At 41.6% G+C, this 19,519-nt stretch overlaps 1 protein-coding gene across 5 annotated transcripts in view; it reads left to right on the top strand.

The window, feature by feature from the left end:
- The window catches only part of DPP6 (dipeptidyl peptidase like 6), a gene marked incomplete at both ends in the record, with an annotated part of 1,026,243 nt that overhangs the window by 605,773 nt on the left and 400,951 nt on the right, over positions 1–19,519 (top strand). For all 5 annotated transcript variants that reach the window (XM_082662523.1, XM_082662525.1, XM_082662522.1 and 2 more), the window contains one exon: positions 15,525–15,639. In XM_082662523.1, the coding sequence (XP_082518649.1) occupies positions 15,525–15,639 (115 nt within the window). The remainder of the gene's footprint in view (positions 1–15,524; positions 15,640–19,519) is intronic.

The following is a 19,519-nucleotide window of genomic DNA, read 5'->3' as shown; positions in this document are numbered from 1 at the left end:
GAATAGCAGCCCCCTGAAACTGATACCTGTCCTAAACTAAGCCTGAAGGGGCAAAGAGCGGACCCCCAGGGGATGTAATCCTGAGAGGAAGCTGCCCGGACCAGGCAACCTGGGCAGAGCAGGGAGTCCCTGGCCCTCTCCTCCTTCCCAGATGTCTCCTACCCGGACCTCCTGTGGGCCAACCTGTTTCATTCATTTATTTTTTGAAGTATAGTTGATTTAAAATGTTGTGTTAGTTTCAGGTGTACAGCCAAGGGATTCAGTTTTATATATATAAAGTATACATATTCTTTTTCAGATTCTTTTCCCTTATAGGTTAGTACAAAATATTGAGTTCCCCGTGCTATACAGTAGGCCCTTGTTGATTATCTATTTTATATATAGTACTGTGTATATGTCAGTCCCAACCTCCTAATTTATCCCACTCCCCCCTTCCCTTTTGTAACCATAAGGTTTTCTTCTGTGTCTGTGAGTATACTTCTGTTTTGCAAATAAGTTCATCTTTATCAGTTTTTTTTAGATTCCGCATATAAGTGATATCATGCAGTATTTGTCTTTGTCAGACTTACTTCACTTAGTATGATAATCTCTAGGTCCATGCATGTTGATGCCAACGGCATTATTTCATTCTTTTTTTATCTCTTGACCAATCTGAAGCCATCAGCAAAGATGTGCAGGGGGGGCAGCTTGTAGTGTCAGAGGCCAGCCTTCCAGGACACGGAGCAGTGGGGGAGAAGGGGACAGAGTGAAGTTGGGAAGGGGCAAAGGGAGAAGCCCCAGCACAGGTGCCCTTGAACTCTCCCTTTGGAAGATGAGAGGGTAAAGCATATTGGAGAAGATGAGCTGGGCTTTGCATCCGGTGGGATTGGCGACCCTGAGCAGAACATTAAGCTCTGAACTGTGTCTCAAGACGGCAGCCTGAACATTCCATTCTTAAACCAATTTTAAGGGAATTTGCTAAACTGATTTACCTGGGCACAGGTATGTGGTGAGAAGTTCCTGTGGATACTGGTTCTCATACCTTCGTCATTATAAACATCACCTGTGCAGACTAAAACATGACTGGTCTCTGCTCCAACCCCCAGAGACTTCAGTTCAGGAGGGTTCAGAGGCCGCAGGAATCTGCATTTTAACATCACATCCAGGGGTTCTCAGAAATTCTCTAGCAGCATTTTGAGAAATACGCATTTCAAGTAATCTTTCTTGTGGTGTTAATTTGTTTCTTTCCTAGGGACTAGATAATTATTTCTTTTGTCCAAAAATCTTTGGATGGCTATATTTGGAGATGGTAATTAAGTTCTGGTCTGGGCCATTTTTCTTCAGATAAGTAGACTAATTACCTTGACATTTCCTTGTAGATCCAATTTTCCAACAAGATAGTCACTGTTTGCTTCCCTTTAAGCTCCCCACAGGGTCTCTTCATCTGTTACATAATATCCAAAGTAAAACAAATATTTCTGTTTTTCCTTTCGTGTTCTACACATCATGGTTAAACCCATGCCTTGGGTCTCCTGAATACATCAAAAATTGTGGTTATTTAAAAAAAAAAAACAGTTTTACCTGTCACAGCAGTAATGATATCCTTAAGTTTAAGTGCAGTATTTAAAGACATTGGATCATAATAAAGTAATGACTTAAACTGGATTGATCAAATTAAAATAAAAAATTAACAGTATGAATTTGGTTTAAAATATATACTTACCTGGCTTGTTCTTGATGTGTGTAACTTACAGGTATCTAAAATTTTGCCACTTCAAGTGCAGACTTTGTTTTAATATTTTCAGGTAGAAATTATTTAAGAATGTGCCATGTAAATAGCTGCTGTTAAAAAAAAACCCAACACCGTAAACTGCATTTTCCCTTTTGTTACTAATGCAGTGGCGTGATTTTGCACCCAGATGCAGTAGGACCTGTAGGTCTTTGGATGTGCCTGCTGTTTGCCCCACCCAGGGATCCAGACTGGCCTCTTCCAGCTGCTTCTTCTGTCTTTAGTGTCACCAGGTGCTTCTCACTCGTCCTGTGTCTGATATTCTCTTCCATTTTTCTCCCTCAGTGCATTTTAAATTCTTTTATTCATATTTCTTCTTTTCTCCACCTTTTGTTCTGAGCTGCTCCCTGCGCTGTGCTGGGTGTTACTGAGATCATTAGCGTTTTCTAATCAGGGCGCTTTATCTTTTGGTCTGCAGAGCAGAGTGAATTCCTCTCTGGGTATTTGCTTCTCTTCAGCCTGTTTTTTTTTTGTTTGTTTGTTTTGGTTTTTTTTGCGGTACTCGGGCCTCTCACTGTTGTGGCCTCTCCCGCTGCGGAGCACAGGCTCCGGACAGGCAGGCTCAGCGGCCATGGCTCAGGGGCCCAGCCGCTCCGCAGCATGTGGGATCCTCCCGGACCCGGGCACTAACCCGTGTCCCCTGCATCAGCAGGCGGACTCTCAACCACTGCACCACCAGGGAAACCCCTTTCAGCCTGTTTGAACAGTGCTTCTTGGACTCTGAAACTTCTTTGTTGTTGTTGCTTTTGTGCTCGTGGCTGTGCCAGAGGGCAGGGAATTTCATTGAAATCCTGGATTCAATACAAATGAACTTATTTACAAAACAGAAAGACACTCACAGACATAGAGAACAAATTCATGATTACCAAAGGGGGAAGCAGGAAGGGATAAATTAGGAGGTTTGGATTAACATATACACACTACTGTATGTAAAATAAACAAGGACCTGCTGTACAGCACAGGGAACTCTACTCAATACACTGTAATGACCTATATGGGAAAAGAATCTGAAAAAGAATGGATATATATGTATGTATGATGAAGTCACTTTGCTGTACACCTGAAACTAACACAACATTTTAAATCAATTATACTTCAATTTAAAAAAAGAAAATCAATCGATTAATTAATCCTGGATTCAGGGGGCATCAGCTGTGTGAGCAAGGTGGTGGAGGGGCCTTGAGGGAGCAGCAGAGGCAGAAAGAGGAGGAATCACACCATCCCAAGTGGTCTTATGACTCCCTCCCAAGGGCTGTGCAGGGCGGCCCGTGTCCCACTAACTTCACCGGTGAGGATTCCTCACCACAGCCCCATTGCCATCTCAGTGACCTGGGGACCACTCAGAGTCGTGCTTTCTGCTTCGGTCCACTCTTAGGTTCCTTGGGCAATTACTGGCCAACTATTATCTTTGTTGTGCCCTTGATGAAAGATAAGAGCCACCAATAACGAAGATTAAGTAAATGAGCCAGTAGAACAGAAATGGGTGTGTGCATCCAACAGGCTGATAGATATTGATAGATATTGATGGACGTGTGTCAGTTGCTAAATGTTATTTGCAACTTGTTCTTGCAGTCTTAAAGTCATTTGTCGTCCTCTGGGTATGGAAATACAAGATTAGAAAGCTGTTTCACCATCCTGAGATACACGCACCGTTGATTTTGTAATTTGTTGCTACTTTCTACTTACGGTGAATGGTCCATGATACATAAAAGAAATTTATGTCAGTGCTGTTCATAGTGAATAAATATTAGAAAGAAAATACATTTAGACAGTAGACTGGAGCCCTGTAATGGGAGATCCCGCGGTTCAGTTTGTGTGGTTTATTTTCTGTCAATAATTTTAGTAGTTGCTATGTAAATATTTTCCTTTTGGAGGTATTTGATTTCACCTTGGCCTGATATTTGACATATTTTAGGCACAATGGGAGAAGTAACCAATCCTGGTCCTTCTCAGTGTACTTTTTCTGATGTCAATAAATAAAATAAACAATTAATGCCTGCCTTCTTCTAGAAGTTATTACGAGTGGCTTACAGAATCCTTCACTGACTTCCAGTTGCATTTTGGATTCAACACAAAATACATGGCATCGTCTACAAAACCGGCCAGGTTTTATCAGTGCCTTCCCCTCCAGCGTCATCCTGGACACCGCACGCCAGAGGTGCACTGAGTACCAGGCTCATGCCCTCTGCACTGGGCTCCCTCCACGTGGAAAACCTTCCCAGCCACTCACCTGACTAGTTCCTGCACATCCTGCAATGCTCGAATTAAATTTCACCTCCTCAGAGAGCCTTGCCTGCTGCCTTGGTCCCACCCTGACCACCCCCACCCCCCCATCATTAGACTTTCTCTCAGCACCTTGTCTTTCTGGCCATCATACATGTCTCATTGTGTCATTTCCTTGGCCTGATGTTGTTTCCTCCTGGGTGTGAGTGCTAGGAAGTATCTCCTTATGTCACCGCTCTCGGCCAGTGCTCTGTCCCAAAGCTGCTATACACTGTGCATGGTTTACCTTTGCACTGTGAAATACTACAATATAAAAACTATATAACATGCAAGCAAATAGCGGAGCAGATGAGTGTGGCCTGACACAGCCCTTTAACTTCTATCCAGGTCAGGAGAGAGTCCTGCCAGCACCTCTAAAACTCCTGCATCTTGCCTCCCCCTCTCCAGCTGGGACTCCTCTTTCCCCCCTAAATTATACAACATCCTGAACTTTATAGAAATTCCTTTCTTGTTTGTCTTTATAGACTCAAGGGTGCGCCCTATATTTGGGGCACAGTGTTGCTCAGTGTTGAACTTTACGTAAATGGAATTATGCGGTGTATATTCTTTAGTGTCTAATCCAACTCACTTACGGTTATACTTGTGGTCTTCCTCTGGCTGTGCATGTAGTAGAAGGTTGGTATTTCCATTGAGGTATAACATTTCATTACATGGAATACACCCTGTGGTTGGCAAAATAATGACCTCGCCCCCACCCCAAAGATGTCCACCTCCCAAACTCACAAACCTGTGGTCATGTTAGTTTACATGGCAAAGGGGATTAGGTTGCAGATGGCATCAAGATGGTTTATCACTTGTATCCCTGTAGGTCATAATTTCTCTGACGCTGTATGTCTTTCTATTAGACTGAATTATATGAAAATGCTGGTATAGACCATTCTTTTTTTTTTAATTGGAGTATCGTTGATTTACAATGTTGTGTTAGTTTCAGGTGTACAGGGAAGTGAATCTGTTATACATATATCCACTCTTTTTAAGATTCTGTTCCCATATTACAGAGCACTGAGTAGAGTTCCTTGTGCTATACAGTAAGTCCTTATTAGTTATCTATTTTATATGTAGTAGTGTGTGTATGTCAATCCCAGTCTCCCAATTTATCCCTCCCCCCACTTCCCCCTGGAAATCATAAGTTTGTTTTCTACATCTGTAACTTATAGACCATTCTTGATTATAAAAATAGCTGTTACATATGGATCTACTGAACAGAGCCACTCTAGGCCAGCTATAATTTAAAAATTCTGGAGCTTTTCCTTTGAGGAATTGGGACCTAAAAATAGTGAATACCTCAGGAACAGTCCACCCTCTCAAGATGCTCATGAACACTTGGCTGTGCCAGCTGTCTTGGCTGGCATTTGCTTTAATTTGAATGAGCCCCTCCTGTCACAGAGGGGGCTACACTCCAACACTGATGGGTAATGACAAGTGTGGATCCTTGGGGATCTGTGAAGGTAATTGCTAAATTTCACTCAGCGTTTCCCTGGGAAAAGTAACTATACGTACTTATGGAAAAGCTGGTCTTTTCAAAGAAAACTATGTGTCCAATTAGAAAATTCTTTATTTTGATATTATAAACCAGGCATGTAGTTAAAATTTCACCTCATTTTCGAGTGTGGATTTGGCCATAAGATGCTGTGCACAGTGGAGCGTGCGACCTCAGTAAGGAGCACAGGATGCCTCCTGGAAACGGAGCGCTGACTGGATCCTGGCTGCTGGGCTGGACGTCCTTAGTGACACGTGTCAGATTCTTTGTTCTCAAGTGTCAGAAATCAGCTCACACTAGTTTAAGTAAAATGGGAAATAAAATATTTCATAAAGAAACAGGAGTGTGCTGTTAAATCTAAGGGAAAAATTTATTTAGGCCTCGGGAGAAAAATTAGGTCAAGAAATTCAAACCAATAGGGACTCTTCTCTCTCTTTTCTTCTTGTCTCTTTGTGTGTTGGTGTAACTCATTCTTCATATTCTGTAAGCCTGCTCTCCTTCCTTCCGAAGCCGTATGCCATATGGGAGTAGACACCTCCTGCCACCCCCCTCCGCTTCCATCCTGGTGTTGCGTGACAAAGGCAAGAATAAATTGGAATAGTGTTACCGAGTCCAAGCTCGTACTGCTTGCCACACGACAGGCCAATAAATCTGGAACCCAGTTGTTGGGGAAAGGAATAGCATCTTTATTTGGAAATCCAGCAGACCGAGAAGATGGTGGACTCCTTCCCCAAGGAACCATCTTGCCTGAGTTAGAATTCAGGCTTCTTTTTATACTGAAAGGGGAGGGGATAAAATCAAACACGTACTGGTTCCCATCAGCCTCTGGAGGGAATGTGATAATTTCTTCCTCCCTGCAGTCGTTCACAGGTGGGCCCAGTCAGGATGTTTCCTGTGAGCTAGACAAAGGTATTTTAGCTTAACACTTATTGCCTGGGAAGCAGGGTTCCCGGAGATGGGCCGTTATGTATAATTGAAGCTTATAGGCAACACTCTTTAGTGATTAACTTGTAAGAGAGTACAGGGGCTCTTCCCTACTACAGTATTTTAACCCCACCCCTAAAATCCTGGAGCAGACTTCTGACCCATTTTGGGCCAGTTACTTGAGGCTGAGGCAGTGAGGGGGGCACTCACAGTGTGGAAACATAGCTCTGGCACCCATGAATGGGAGAGGAGGGCAGTTGGGATCATTTGTCAAGAGGCATCTAGTACTTTGACAGACGGTTGCATCAGGGTGGCGAGCCCTTTTGAAAAAATGAGCTAAATTATTTTAGACTCTGTCATTAAATTGCTGGTGGTTCTTGCCTTTGAGTCTTGTTTGTTAGTTACTTAATATTTATTGAGTGCCTGCAGGGATTTGTGACATCGGGAAATGACGTGTTGAGCTTGCTAAAAAGCTGCCCTGGTATAGGAAACTTGTCTCACAATTACCTGTGGGTTTCAGTGAGTCAAGGCAAGGACAGACGGTGTCTAAAGATGCTTTGAAGGCATCGTTACCATACACAGCAATGTGAGATTCAAATGCTCGATTTTAAATGCTGCCACTTACTTTCATAGCCATATTTTTACTGAAAGGGGTTTCTCTTGGGCATGATATATTGTGAAATTTCTTCCGACGGTGATGGGGTCGTAGTGCCCTTGCTCTTGTGATTTATGGGACAACATGATACCTTTAAAACATTCTATCAAAATAGGTCCAAGTTAGCCTGAGCTGTGAAGGTAAGAATGACTTAACATTTTGAATTAATTTCATAAAGAAGCTATCAGACACAGTCAGTTAAACTGAAGAGCCTAAAATAATTTCATTTCTGGTGATGAGTTTGCAAGTAAAAAATAATGAAGAAGAAGTTTTAAGAGATAGATAATTACACTCAATATTTTGCCTGTTTGGTCTTCTTCTTCCTTTTCTAGAGGAACTGGTAGAACAGATTACTCCTCCAACAGTTTTGTTGAGTTGCAGGTAGAGGGTGACAGCTGCCTTAGTAATAGTGGTGGATTCGATTTCAAAGTGCTGTGCCCTCAGGCGGTAATGTTATGTTAAATTCATGTTATGTAAGTCAGCCTCGGAAGTTTCCAAATCCATAGGAGAAAAGGAGAGTGGATCCCAGATCAGTCTGTAAGGCTGACAGAGAACAGGTGGTGAGAGCCCAGGATAACCTAAGGAGTGGGGCATCCGTATAACCCGGAGGAAGATGATGGAGAGACAGTGCCCAGGGAAAGGGGTCACCGGAGCATGGGTCTGATAGCGCGGGCGTGTCAGCTCCTCTCTGTCACTAAGGCGGTGATGATTTGTAATTAACTGCCAGACGTCGAAAGAAGGGCCTGTCAACCAAATTTAATTTCTTTTTCTTTTTCAAGATATTTTTTTGATGTGGACCATTTTTAAAGTCTTTATTGAATTTGTTACAATATTGCTTCTGTTTTATGTTTTTTGGCTTTTTGGCCGTGAGGCATGTGGGATCTTAGCTCCCCATCCAGGGATCGAACCCACACCCCCTGCATTGGAAGGCGAAGTCCTAACCACTGGACTGCCAGGGAAGTCCCCAAATTTAATTTCTAATTAGTGAAATCAACAGAAGCTTTTTGAAGGGTAAGGCTCCACCCTTCACCATGAGCACTATCTCCCTCTCACACAGCATTGGTTGCTTCCATCTTTCAGGATTGGCTGCCCAGCCCACCCCAGCCCTATAGTCAGTTACAGAGTCACCGACATGGAATCGGCGTTAATTAGTATTTTGTGGCCACAGCTTTCATCTATTCCTCATGCTCACAACCAGCAAAAGCACCCAAAGTACTTAGAAGACACAAAACAACAGTCACGGGAGGGAAGAATTTCAAGGAGTGGAGAACTCTCCCTGCGAAGGATATCCAGTCTCTGTTGAGCTGCTGATTCACATATATTCTCTGGGAATATTTTAAACTATCAGTGACCTAAGCTTGGATCTAGTGATATCCCAGAGAAGGTCTCTTTCCATTTTGAGAGCCAGAAACAGTCTTCTAGTCTTAATATTCTTCTGAAAGCTGCTTGATAGAAGAGGAGATTGATTGGCTCAAAGATGGATTATTGTGAGAAAAACAACTGAATTCACTTCCTCCTTCTGTGGTGAGTGGGCCATCTGATTGACCCCTCTGCCTTCAGCCACGGGAAATAAAATGCAGAATCGCCAGCTGTTCCCATCACGGCTGGCAAGGCCTGGACCTCGGCTGTCGCTGCGGGCCCTGCTCTCCTTCCGCCACGCCCAGCGCTCCTGCCCTTGCAGCTTCCCGTGCTCTGACCTCCTAGGACGGGGGGCTTCTTTAGGAGAGGCCTCAGTATTATGCAGAAATCGTCCTCCAGTCTCACTTCTGCTGGCCGCGGCTCCTTTGTCCCTTTAGCCACGTGAGGCTATACCCACAGTGCATTAAACAAAGTGCCTATGATGCATGGAAACATGCAAGTCGGTTATTGCTGCTTGAGGAATGCACTGCTTTGTGGTGGAGTCTCACAGCTGCAACCTGCGTCACCCTACTTTGGGTACCCAACAAAAGTTAAAATGCTGATTTCTCCTCATTAGAGCTTGGGATGCAAAGAGTGGATGAAAGGAATGTGATCTCTGTATCGTTTACTTTCTTTATCAAGTACAGGAAATTTAATGTGCTTTTGACTTTTCCCCGTATTGTATGTCAGATGTTGCTGGGACATTGGTAGTGAGCGCAGTAAATAGTAAAGCAATGTTTATTCAGGTATCTATAATTTTCATAAATTATAATGGGCTTTCAGACACGTTTGCATTTATCCTGTGACAACAACGCTCTAGATTCCTCTAGTTTCCCACCCCTTCCTTTCTTTTCTCCACCTTTGTAGTCTCAGTTTCTACTTTTGAAATAATCACCCCTGAGTTTTCATTTGGATCTCTGCTCCTCATCAGAAGGCATGAAGTCTGATAAAGGCAGCAGGGAATTCTGTGAGACAGATGGAGCTCAGGATGAGATAAGATGCATCGATTTTAGGGAGGCAGCATGCCGTGGACTTATTCTTGAATCAGTTCACAGGACGTGGTGGAGTCTGTAAGCATTGTTTTAATCTGTATTTCTTCCATTTCAGTTGTAAAATTGGCACAAAAATATCAAGCTCTTGGGCTTCCTTGGTGGCGCAGTGGTTGAGAGTCCGCCTACCGATGCAGGGAACATGGGTTCGTGCCCCAGTCCGGGAAGATCCCACGTGCCGCGGAGCGGCTGGGCCCGTGAGCCATGGCCGCTGAGCCTGCGCGTCCGGAGCCTGGCAATGGGAGAAGCCACAACAGTGAGAGGCCCGCGTACCGCAAAAAAAAAAAAAAAAATCAAGCTCTAATCATGACTTGCTAAGATAATAGCATTCTGGAAAGATGAATTTTATATTTAAAACAACCAAACGACCTAGGAAAGCGTTTAGTTTGGTTTTACTTCCTCGTTTGTTTTCTTTTTGCCTGAGTTAAAAATAAGTATGAGCAACAGTTATGTCACTAGGGACAAGGGGATTGCCAGACTTAGATGTCAGTTTGCATTATGTCTTTTAGGACCGATTGCTATTTATGGCATAGTTAATGCAGTTGGGGTTGTACTAACGCTTTACTTTCTGCATCAACCAGCAGTTGCGTCTCTGACAGGTGTGCCGGCAAACAACAATGTTCCTTCTCATAAAGGCATCTGTGGATCCATTCATCCATTCAGCCCACAGTCCCTGGGCGCTGTGGTGTCCTAGACTTTGCACCAGGCATTGGGAACATGAACATCCAGCCCACTTCCTTAAGTAGCTTCCAGTCTGCCGATGACACAGGCATTCAATACATCATTTCATAGCACAGTAACGTTACAGAAAAGCATTTACAAAGTGTTGCAGTTGCTTCCAATTGAAAAGAATGATAAACTCTGCCTGTGAAACCAGGCACAGCTTCCTAAAATGTCAGAGAGAGATGATATTTTAGCTGACAACTAAAGAATGCGAAGGGGTTTGCCAGAGAGGAGTGTCAGGAGACAGAAGTCAATGGTATGTGCGAAGCTGGGGGTGGGGGGTTGGGACACAGGAGGAAATGGTTCCTGGAGCAGAGAGTGGGGAGGGCTTAGGCTTGGCTCAGAGGTAGAGGGAAGGAGGGGAGACTTTCTTTGGAGTGATGTGCAAAGGGCTTTTTACTTGAGCACAGAAGACAGTAGCCTCAGAGAGGGCTCTAAATGCAAAAGGGGTACATAAATGTGTCCTGACACCTAGGTGTGTATTATCTGCTCCCAAAAGCATGGTTGACTGACGTTTTCTATTACGTGCCCAGGATCAACCACTTTTCACCACCTGTACCACTACCACCTGGGACACACCTCCATCACCCTGGCCTCCTAGTGGGTCCCTGCTGGGCCCACCCTTGCTTCCATATTCTTTGCTCTCCATGAAGCAGCTCCCCTGGGGATCTTTTTGTGGGAGTCTGGTTCATGCACTGCTGTCTCATATGCCTTGCACTCAGAGGAAAAGCCAACCCGCACTGTGGCATCCAGACCCTACTCTCCTGAACTGTGACATCCAGACTCCCACCCTCCTTGCTCAGTGTGGTCATCTCACTCACATCACTATGGCCACCCTGGCCCCTGTCTCTTTGCTGTCCTCCACACCAAAGCACACACTATCTTACAGACTGTATTCCTGCCTCTACCTCTACCTGGATTGTTTGCCCTCAGATGTCAGCCTGTGTCTTACTCTGTCTGGGGCTGCTATAACACAACACCATAGACCAGGCAGCTTAAACACAGAGATTTATCTTTCACAGTTCTGGAGACTGGAAGTCCAAGATCAGGATGCCAGCTGTGGTATCTGGTGAGGGCTCTCTCCTTGGGTTGAAGATGGTCACCTTCTCTCTGTGTCCTCACACGGCCTTTTCTCCATGTATACAGGTGGAGAGAAGGGAGGCAAGCTTTCTGGTGTCTCTTCTTATAAGGGCACTAACCCTATCACGAGGACCCCACCCTCATGACCTCACCTAACCGCGATTACCTCCCAAAGGTTCCATCTTCATATACCATCACATTGAGGTTTAAGGCATCAGCGTATGGATTTAAGGGGGAGCACAGTTCAGTCAACAGCAGTCTGATGTGCTTCTTCCCAGCTGTACTTCTTTCAGTTTCTGTTCAAATGTCTCTTTATTAGGAAGTCTGTCTGACCTTTTTATATACAAAGAGGTGACAAGACCCCCTTGGTCCTGTTTTTTTCTTCTTCTCTTAGTGTGTTTATCTGTTTATTGTTTGTCCCCCATCGCTGCACTAGAATACAAGAAAGGAATATGCAACAAATGAAAGCTTTTGGACTTGTCGGGTTGATAACAGTGCCATAACAGGGTCTCAGAACAGGGCTTGCCAGAGTAAGCCTGGATAAATATCAATGGATGGATGGTTGGATGGATGGATGGATAGATGGATGGGAGATTTGTTCACCTTCTCAGGCCAGTGTTTAATTGTAAGCATGCTTTTCCATTTTATTGCATCTGTAAGATATGCATGATTACCAAACAGAACAGAGAATATATTACAGCCTCAATCTCATCATTCTAGGCAAAAATATGTAGTTCTGTTGAGAGATACACTACTGAAGCTCAACATTTCAGGGGATAATTTATTAACTTCTCTTGCCCTTCATGGGAAGCAAGAACAGTTCTACTCAAATTTTCCATAATTCAACTCCTGCAAGTTAAGATGAGGAAGTCTGAATCTGGGATGCCAAATTAGATGTTCAAGTTAGATTTTCACTGTTAACCTGCATTCTAACTCAAAAACCAGATATATGTTCTGGTTTTACCTGTGTAAAAATTAAATATGCATATCGACCAGGACTGGAGAGGAAGATGGAAAAATGAAAACTTTTGTTTTCTTGGAACCATTAGCAAGATGGTTCGTGTTTTTTTTTTTTTTTCTCCTCTTCGTTTTCTATTATTATTGTAGTAATATTGTTTGTGTAGTTAAAAAAATAAATTACCTGCACTCTGAAAATGAAATTTGGCTAAAGAGTGTCTGCATTTCTGTGGGTAAAATTACCCTGCCTTTTTTTTTTTTGTGTGTGTGTGTGTGGTACGCGGGCCTCTCACTGCTGTGGCCTCTCCCTTTGCGGAGCACAGGCTCCAGACGCGCAGGCTCAGCGGCCATGGCTCATGGGCCTAGCTGCTCCGCGGCATGTTGGATCCTCCCGGACCGGGGCACGAACCTGTGTCCCCTGCATCGGCAGGCGGACTCTCAACCACTGCACCACCAGGGAAGCCCTACTCCGCTTTTTAAAAGTAAGAATGTTACCTGAAAGAAGTGTGGTTCATCTCTACTTAAAAAATGGCCTCAGTGATCCAGAATCACTTCACTTAAGTGGGCTCTGCTATCAACGCCTGTTTGGTTATCCTATTGTGCATTCATCCATCCAGTAATATACCCTGAATTGTTTTTCTGTTCTTAGCACAGTGAGCATGCAGGGAGCAGAGTCTTTGTCCTCTTTCTGAACTGTCCTTTCATTCATTTTCCCACTTACTGGAGCCACCTCATGGTTCTTCATCTTTCTTTTCCCTGCCCTGTGTGTCCATAGAATGTACACTGTGTTAGACATTTTTAAGATCTCTTATATCCACCTTCCTCCCTGGGCTCGCCCTCCTGGATCCCTGGGAGCTGTTCATCCACCCTGCTTACGTCCTGGTGAAGCAGCCCATTCTGTCATGAAGCAATACTAGTAGTTAGAAATTCTGAAGGTTTTTTGATATATAATTCTGTCTCTGTGAAATTTCCTTTTGGTTCTAACTCTGGCATCTGGACTATGCAGAAGAAGTCCTCTGTCTGGCATGTGATAATTCAAATAGACAGAGACTAAGTATTTGGTTTTTGAGTCTGAACCCTTCCTTCAGCCTTACTTCATATGACATATTTTGCAATGTCTCTGTCTTCGGGTCCTCTTTGTAGAAACACTCTGTCCATCGTCATCTCTGACAGTATCCAGCCTAGACCTGGACACCATATTGTGAGCGTACTTGGGCCAGGGAGGGACCTACTGGGAACATCACTGTAACATCATTCAAGTACACTTTTGCAAGGAAATCAGTTACGCTACTGGCTGCTCAAGAAGTTGATGCAAAGCAGAAGTCTTAGGGGTTTTTTTTTTTTTCATATAAACTTCTATCAGTGCATCTAATAGATATATTTAAAACAAATTTTAGAATCCTAGATTATTATTATTAGAAACAAGGTTTGAAAGATATCCATTGTTTGAGCTGATGAAGACAATACCACTAATTTCATCATTCTTCATCTTGATAAGATTCAGTCTTGAGTATGAAACCGTTATGGTTTTGATTGTTACCCTGGGATTTAATCTGAACAGTGTTTGAGAAATGTCCACTTCGGTTCTGTGGGAGATCACGTACCCTATCATGGTCTTAGGAATAGTACTACTGCAAGATTTATGCTATTCACAGCTTTGGTGAGAATGGCTTATTTCCTCTGTAAATGAAATGAAAAGCTGCTGAATCAGTGAGATCTGATCACTTCTTGTCACTGGCCAGCGACTTCCTCCCATAGAAAACCCTATCCAATAGGAAATGAGGTTAACTCAGTGTAACCTTTCGTCGTAATTTCATACTCACGTTTAGTCTTATTTTTAAGTGCTGAAAAGCCACTTTTTAGTAGGCAAATTCAGTTCTCAATGGCAAACAAGCATACTGGCAGAAATTTCTAAAAGCTGTAGAACACTTTCCTGCTAAGGTTTTAATGGTCCTCAGAATTTTTCTTAATTGGATAACCTAGATGGCCAATATTAATAGTTTGGAGTCAAATTTTTCTTGATGCTATAACCTAGATAGCCAATATTAAATATTTCGATGTCAAATATTATTTACTATCCCATGGTTCAATATTATCTATATTTTGATTTACAGAAATCTGATACATTCTAATGAACTTTCAGCCTTGGATAAGGGTGTATTTATATATCACGTTGCCTACTTTTTGAGGCCATCTCCATCCTATTGCATTTTGACTCGCAGTTAATGCGAGTCGCAATAGTGGGCGCTATAAGAGAGAATATTTTGTGATCTATGTATAGGCAGAAGGGGCAGTAGTTCATTTGCAGTGTGACCGTATGACTTAATTTGCCCTGGAGAGTCCCAGTTGCTCTTGTATAATTAATAATAATAATTATTGGTATGTAACTATTATATTTATTGATTATTAATACTACCCCCTTTGTCTCGCAAATGATCCTAGTTTGGACTGTAAATTATATAATCATCCTAATTTGAAAGGAACTGAAAGTTTGGTCTCAGCAGCCAATATGCCTGATTAATTTCCTAGATCTTTTCAACCTTTAGCATTCTTTAGCAATGTCTCCAGGTCCCCCTCATACCCCCAACACCTGCTATAATGCGGCCCCTGGAGGGGACTAAACCTAGAAAAGGGGTAGGGGGTTACCCAGTGCACTAGCAAGACCTAGGAAGTCTTACAGCTTTGTTTGAGGAACTATAGAAGGAAGAAAAGGCCCAGGATGGTGAGAAGTAGGCAAACGTTGATTAAAATTGGCACATAGTATGTGCTAAATAAATGTTTGAATTTGGTAGCCTGAAATAGGACTTAACAATGTGGATGTCAATGAAGAGAAAGATGAGAGAGGTCTTAGGGCTGGAAAATTCATCGTACTTGGGTTTGATTTGATGGGGCTTAATAGGTTGGCTGTAATAAGAAACACCACAATCACCCTATGCTGTGGAATCTAGTTTATTGGGTGGAGAAGCATTAAGTTACACAAAAGCTGTAAACATAATATCCAGTTCTTCCTGAGATAAGGCTTTGCCATGGGATAGAGAAGAGAACCTGGGGCCTTTGGACACTGAGGCAGAGGGCAGAGAAAGGAGTTGATCATAGCTTCAAGGATGAGAATACGCCTGAGCTCTTGATTTGAATGAAGTGTATCCACTGGCTTATTTTAGTGCCTTATTTTACTCACAGAGTTTCTCTTTCCTGCTGTTGCTTTAGGAGCTGGTGGGGAGTAATCCTCCACAAAGAAACTGGAAAGGCATAGCGATCGCACTGCTTGTCATCCTGGTCATCTGCTCCCTGATTGTCACCTCAGTGGTGCTGCTGACACCAGGTACTCACATTTATTCTTGGAAAAGCAAGCTGCTATAAGGGAGAAAGGGCATAAGTTTACTTTGAGATTTTTTCTAAGTAAATACCCATTATATAATTTATTTTTTCCAGGTTCTAATTCTCATTGTGCCATACCTTAAAATGATGTAATACACTTTCAATGAAAAAGATTTATTTTACATGCTTTGAATTTGTTTAGATAATTGTTGACTGGGTGGAAATTCTTGGCATATATTAAAATTCACAAGTATTAATTTATGCTTGATGAGCTTAAAGATGGTGTCATTATAAATATAATAATTTCATATATCTAATGGCATTCCTGGGTGTGTTATCGAGGATGAATTAAGAAAATTATAAAAACAACATATATTGAATGTGAACTAAGGATAAACTAAATATTAGATACTACTGATGAAATAAAGGAAGTAGAAAACAGAATCAGAAATCTCTCAGGGAAGAAAAATACACAAAAATTGTCCACAAAAGTCTACAGAAAAAAACATATGTAGAGATGGATTATTGAAAGTTTCAAACATAAGTTGTATAGAAGCTGAGAGGAAAGAGAGAGAGAGACCCTTTATGATAAAGTTCATGGAGAAAGTAATATGTGAAGTGGGCTTTAATGGAGTGGTAAGAATTTAGTAGGAAGAGAGTGGTGAGATTAGGGCAAGAAGAAAGCCTTTGCCCATAAGATAAACATGTGGGGGTCATGATAGGAAAACATTATACCATATATAAACAGTGTGTAACTATCCATTCCCCTTGTCGTATTAGATGTCACTTTGTGTGGACAAAAAAAAAAAAAGTTCCCATCCTCAATAAATAGACTACATGGGTATTAGACTTTAAGGGGGAAAAAATGCAATGTAAAAAAATTTTTGATACGTACAAGAAGTGCAGGCAAATTTTGAGGTATGTTTAAACTATAATCACAAAACTTAAATGGAAAAAGAGTAGTTTGTACCCTGAAACCAAAACTCAAGGAAGGTATCACAAGAAAACTACAGATCAGTATCTCTTTTGAATATAGATGCAAAAACCTCAGCAAAATACTAGCCAATAGAACCAAATTACCAGCAATATATAAAAAGGATTATACACCATGATCAAATGGGATTTATCCCAGGAGAAAAATTTGGTTTAACATATGAAAAATCAATGTAATACACCCATATTAATAGGATAAAGGGAGAAAAAAACATGGTCATCTCAATAGATGCAGAATAAGCATTCGACCAAGTTCAGAATCCTTTCATGATAAAACATTGAACGAGCAAAGAAAGAAACTTTCCCAACCTTATAAAGAGCATCTATAAAAAGCCCATAGCTAATATTATACTTAACAGTGAAATACTGAAAGTATTCCTGCTAAGATCAGGAATAAGACAAGGATATTCACTCTCACTATTGCTTTTTTTTTTTTAATTTTTTTTGCATGGTTTAATTGAAGTATAGTTGATGTACAATACTATATAAGTTACAGGTGTACAATATAGTGATTCACAATTTTTAAAAGTTATAACCCATTTATAGTTATTATAAAATGTTGGCTATATTTCCCATATTATGCAATTTTTTTGAAATTTTGAATTTTATTTTATTTTTTTTTATATAGCAGGTTCTTATTAGTCATCAATTTTATACACATCAGTGTATACATGTCAATCCCAACCGCCCAATTCATCCCACCCCCACCACCACCCCCCTGCCACTTTTCCCCCTTGGTGTCCGTACGTTTGTTCTCTACATCTGTGTCTCAGTTTCTGCCCTGCAAACCGGTTCATCTGTACCATTTTTCTAGGTTCCACATATATACATTAATATACGATATTTGTTTTTCTCTTTCTGACTTACTTCACTCTGTATGACAGTCTCTAGATCCATCCACATCTCAACAAATGACCCAATTTCTTTCCTTTTTATGGGTGAGTAATATTCCATTGTATATATGTACCACTTCTTCTTTATCCAGTTGTCTGTCGATGGGCATTTAGGTTGCTTCTATGTCCTGGCTATTGTAAATAGAGCTGCAGTGAACATTGGGGTGCATGTGTCTTTTTGAATTATGGTTTTCTCAGGGTATATGCCCAGTAGTGGGATTGCTGGATCATACGGTAATTCTATTTTTAGTGTTTTAAGGAACCTCCATACTGTTATCCATAGTGGCTGTATCAATTTACACTCCCACCAACAGTGCAAGAGGGTTCCTTTTCTCCATACCCTCTCCAGCATTTGTTGTTTGTAAATTCTCTGACGATGACACTCTCACTATTTCTGTTTAACATTGTATTGGAGATTCTAACAATTAAGTAAGGGAGAAAAAAGACACCCAGGTAAAAAAGAAGTAAAACTATCTCTATTCATAGATGGCATGATCTCATGTATAGAAAATCTTAAAGAATCCACAGACACAAAAAATAAAACATATTATAACTAATAACTGAGTTCAGCGACATTGGAAGATACAAAACCATTATACAAAAATTATTTATATTCCTATATACTCGTAATGAACAATTCAAAAATGAAATTTAGAAATGATTCCACTTACATTAGTTTCGAAGGGAATAAGTCAACGGTCTGCAACCTTTTTGGCACCGGGGATCGGTTTCGTGGAAGACAATTTTTCCATGTATGGGGGTGGGGAGGGATGGTTTCAGGATGATTCAAGCACATTACATTTATTGTGCACTTTATTTCTATTATTATTAAATTGTAATATATAATGAAATAATTATACAACTCACCATAATGCAGAATCTTTGGGAGCCCTGAGCTTGTTTTCACTTGCCACTCACTGATAGGGTTTTGATATGAGTCTGCAAGTGATTGATTTATTATCTCTGTGCAGTCAAACCTCTCTGCTAATGATAATCTGTATTTGCAGCCGCTCCCCAGCGCCAGCATCACCACCTTGGCTCCACCTCAGATCATCATAAGGAGCGAGCAAGCTAGATTCCTCACATGCGCAATTCACAGTAGGGTTCGCGCTCCTATGAGAACCTAATGCTGCTGCTGATCCGACAGGAGGTGGAGCTCAGGCAGTAATGCAAGCTATGGGGTGTGGCTGTAAATACAGATGGAGCTCAAATCACTTGCCCGCCGCTCACCTCCTGCTGTGCAGCCCAGTTCCTAACAGGCCATGGACTGGTAGCGGTCCATGGACCAGGAGTTGGGGACCCCTGGAATAAGTTACTTAGAAATCAACAAAATAAGTATAAGACTTGTACACTGAAAATCACCAAAGATAATTGAAAGAAATTAAAGAAGACCTAGGTAAGTGGAAAGCTATCCCCATGTTCCTGGATTAGAAGATGTAATAGTGTTAACATGGCAGTACTTCGCAAATTTATCTACAGATTCAATCCAATCCCTATCAAAATCCCAATTAGTTTTATTGCAGAAATTGACAAGCCAATTCTAAACTTCATATGAAAATGCAAGGTACTCAGACCAGCCAAAACAATCTTGGGGAAAAAAAACAGTTGAAGGGCTTACATCTCTGATATTAAACTTCCTCTAAAGCTACAGGAATCAAAGTATTGTGGTACTATCCTAAGTATAGATATATAGGTCAATGTAATAGAATATAGAGTTCAAAAATAGACCCATACAGTTATTTTCCATTCATTTTTGACAAGGGTGCTAAGACCATTTGATGAGGAAAAAGTAGTCTTTTCAACAAATGGTACTGGTACAACTGGGTATCTACATGCAAAGAATGAAACTGAACTCCTGCCTCACAGTTTGTACAGAAATTAACTCAGTGTGGCTCAACAACCGAAAAATAAGAGCTAAAACTATAGCACTCCTAGAAGAAAACATAGGAGTAAATCTTTGTGACCTTGGATTCGACAACTATTTTTTAGATATGACAC

Source organism: Grampus griseus (genome assembly GCF_964374135.1).
Source record: "Grampus griseus genome assembly, chromosome: 9".
Classification (NCBI taxonomy): Eukaryota; Metazoa; Chordata; class Mammalia; order Artiodactyla; family Delphinidae; genus Grampus; species Grampus griseus.
This window is presented reverse-complemented; position numbering and strand designations above follow the sequence as displayed.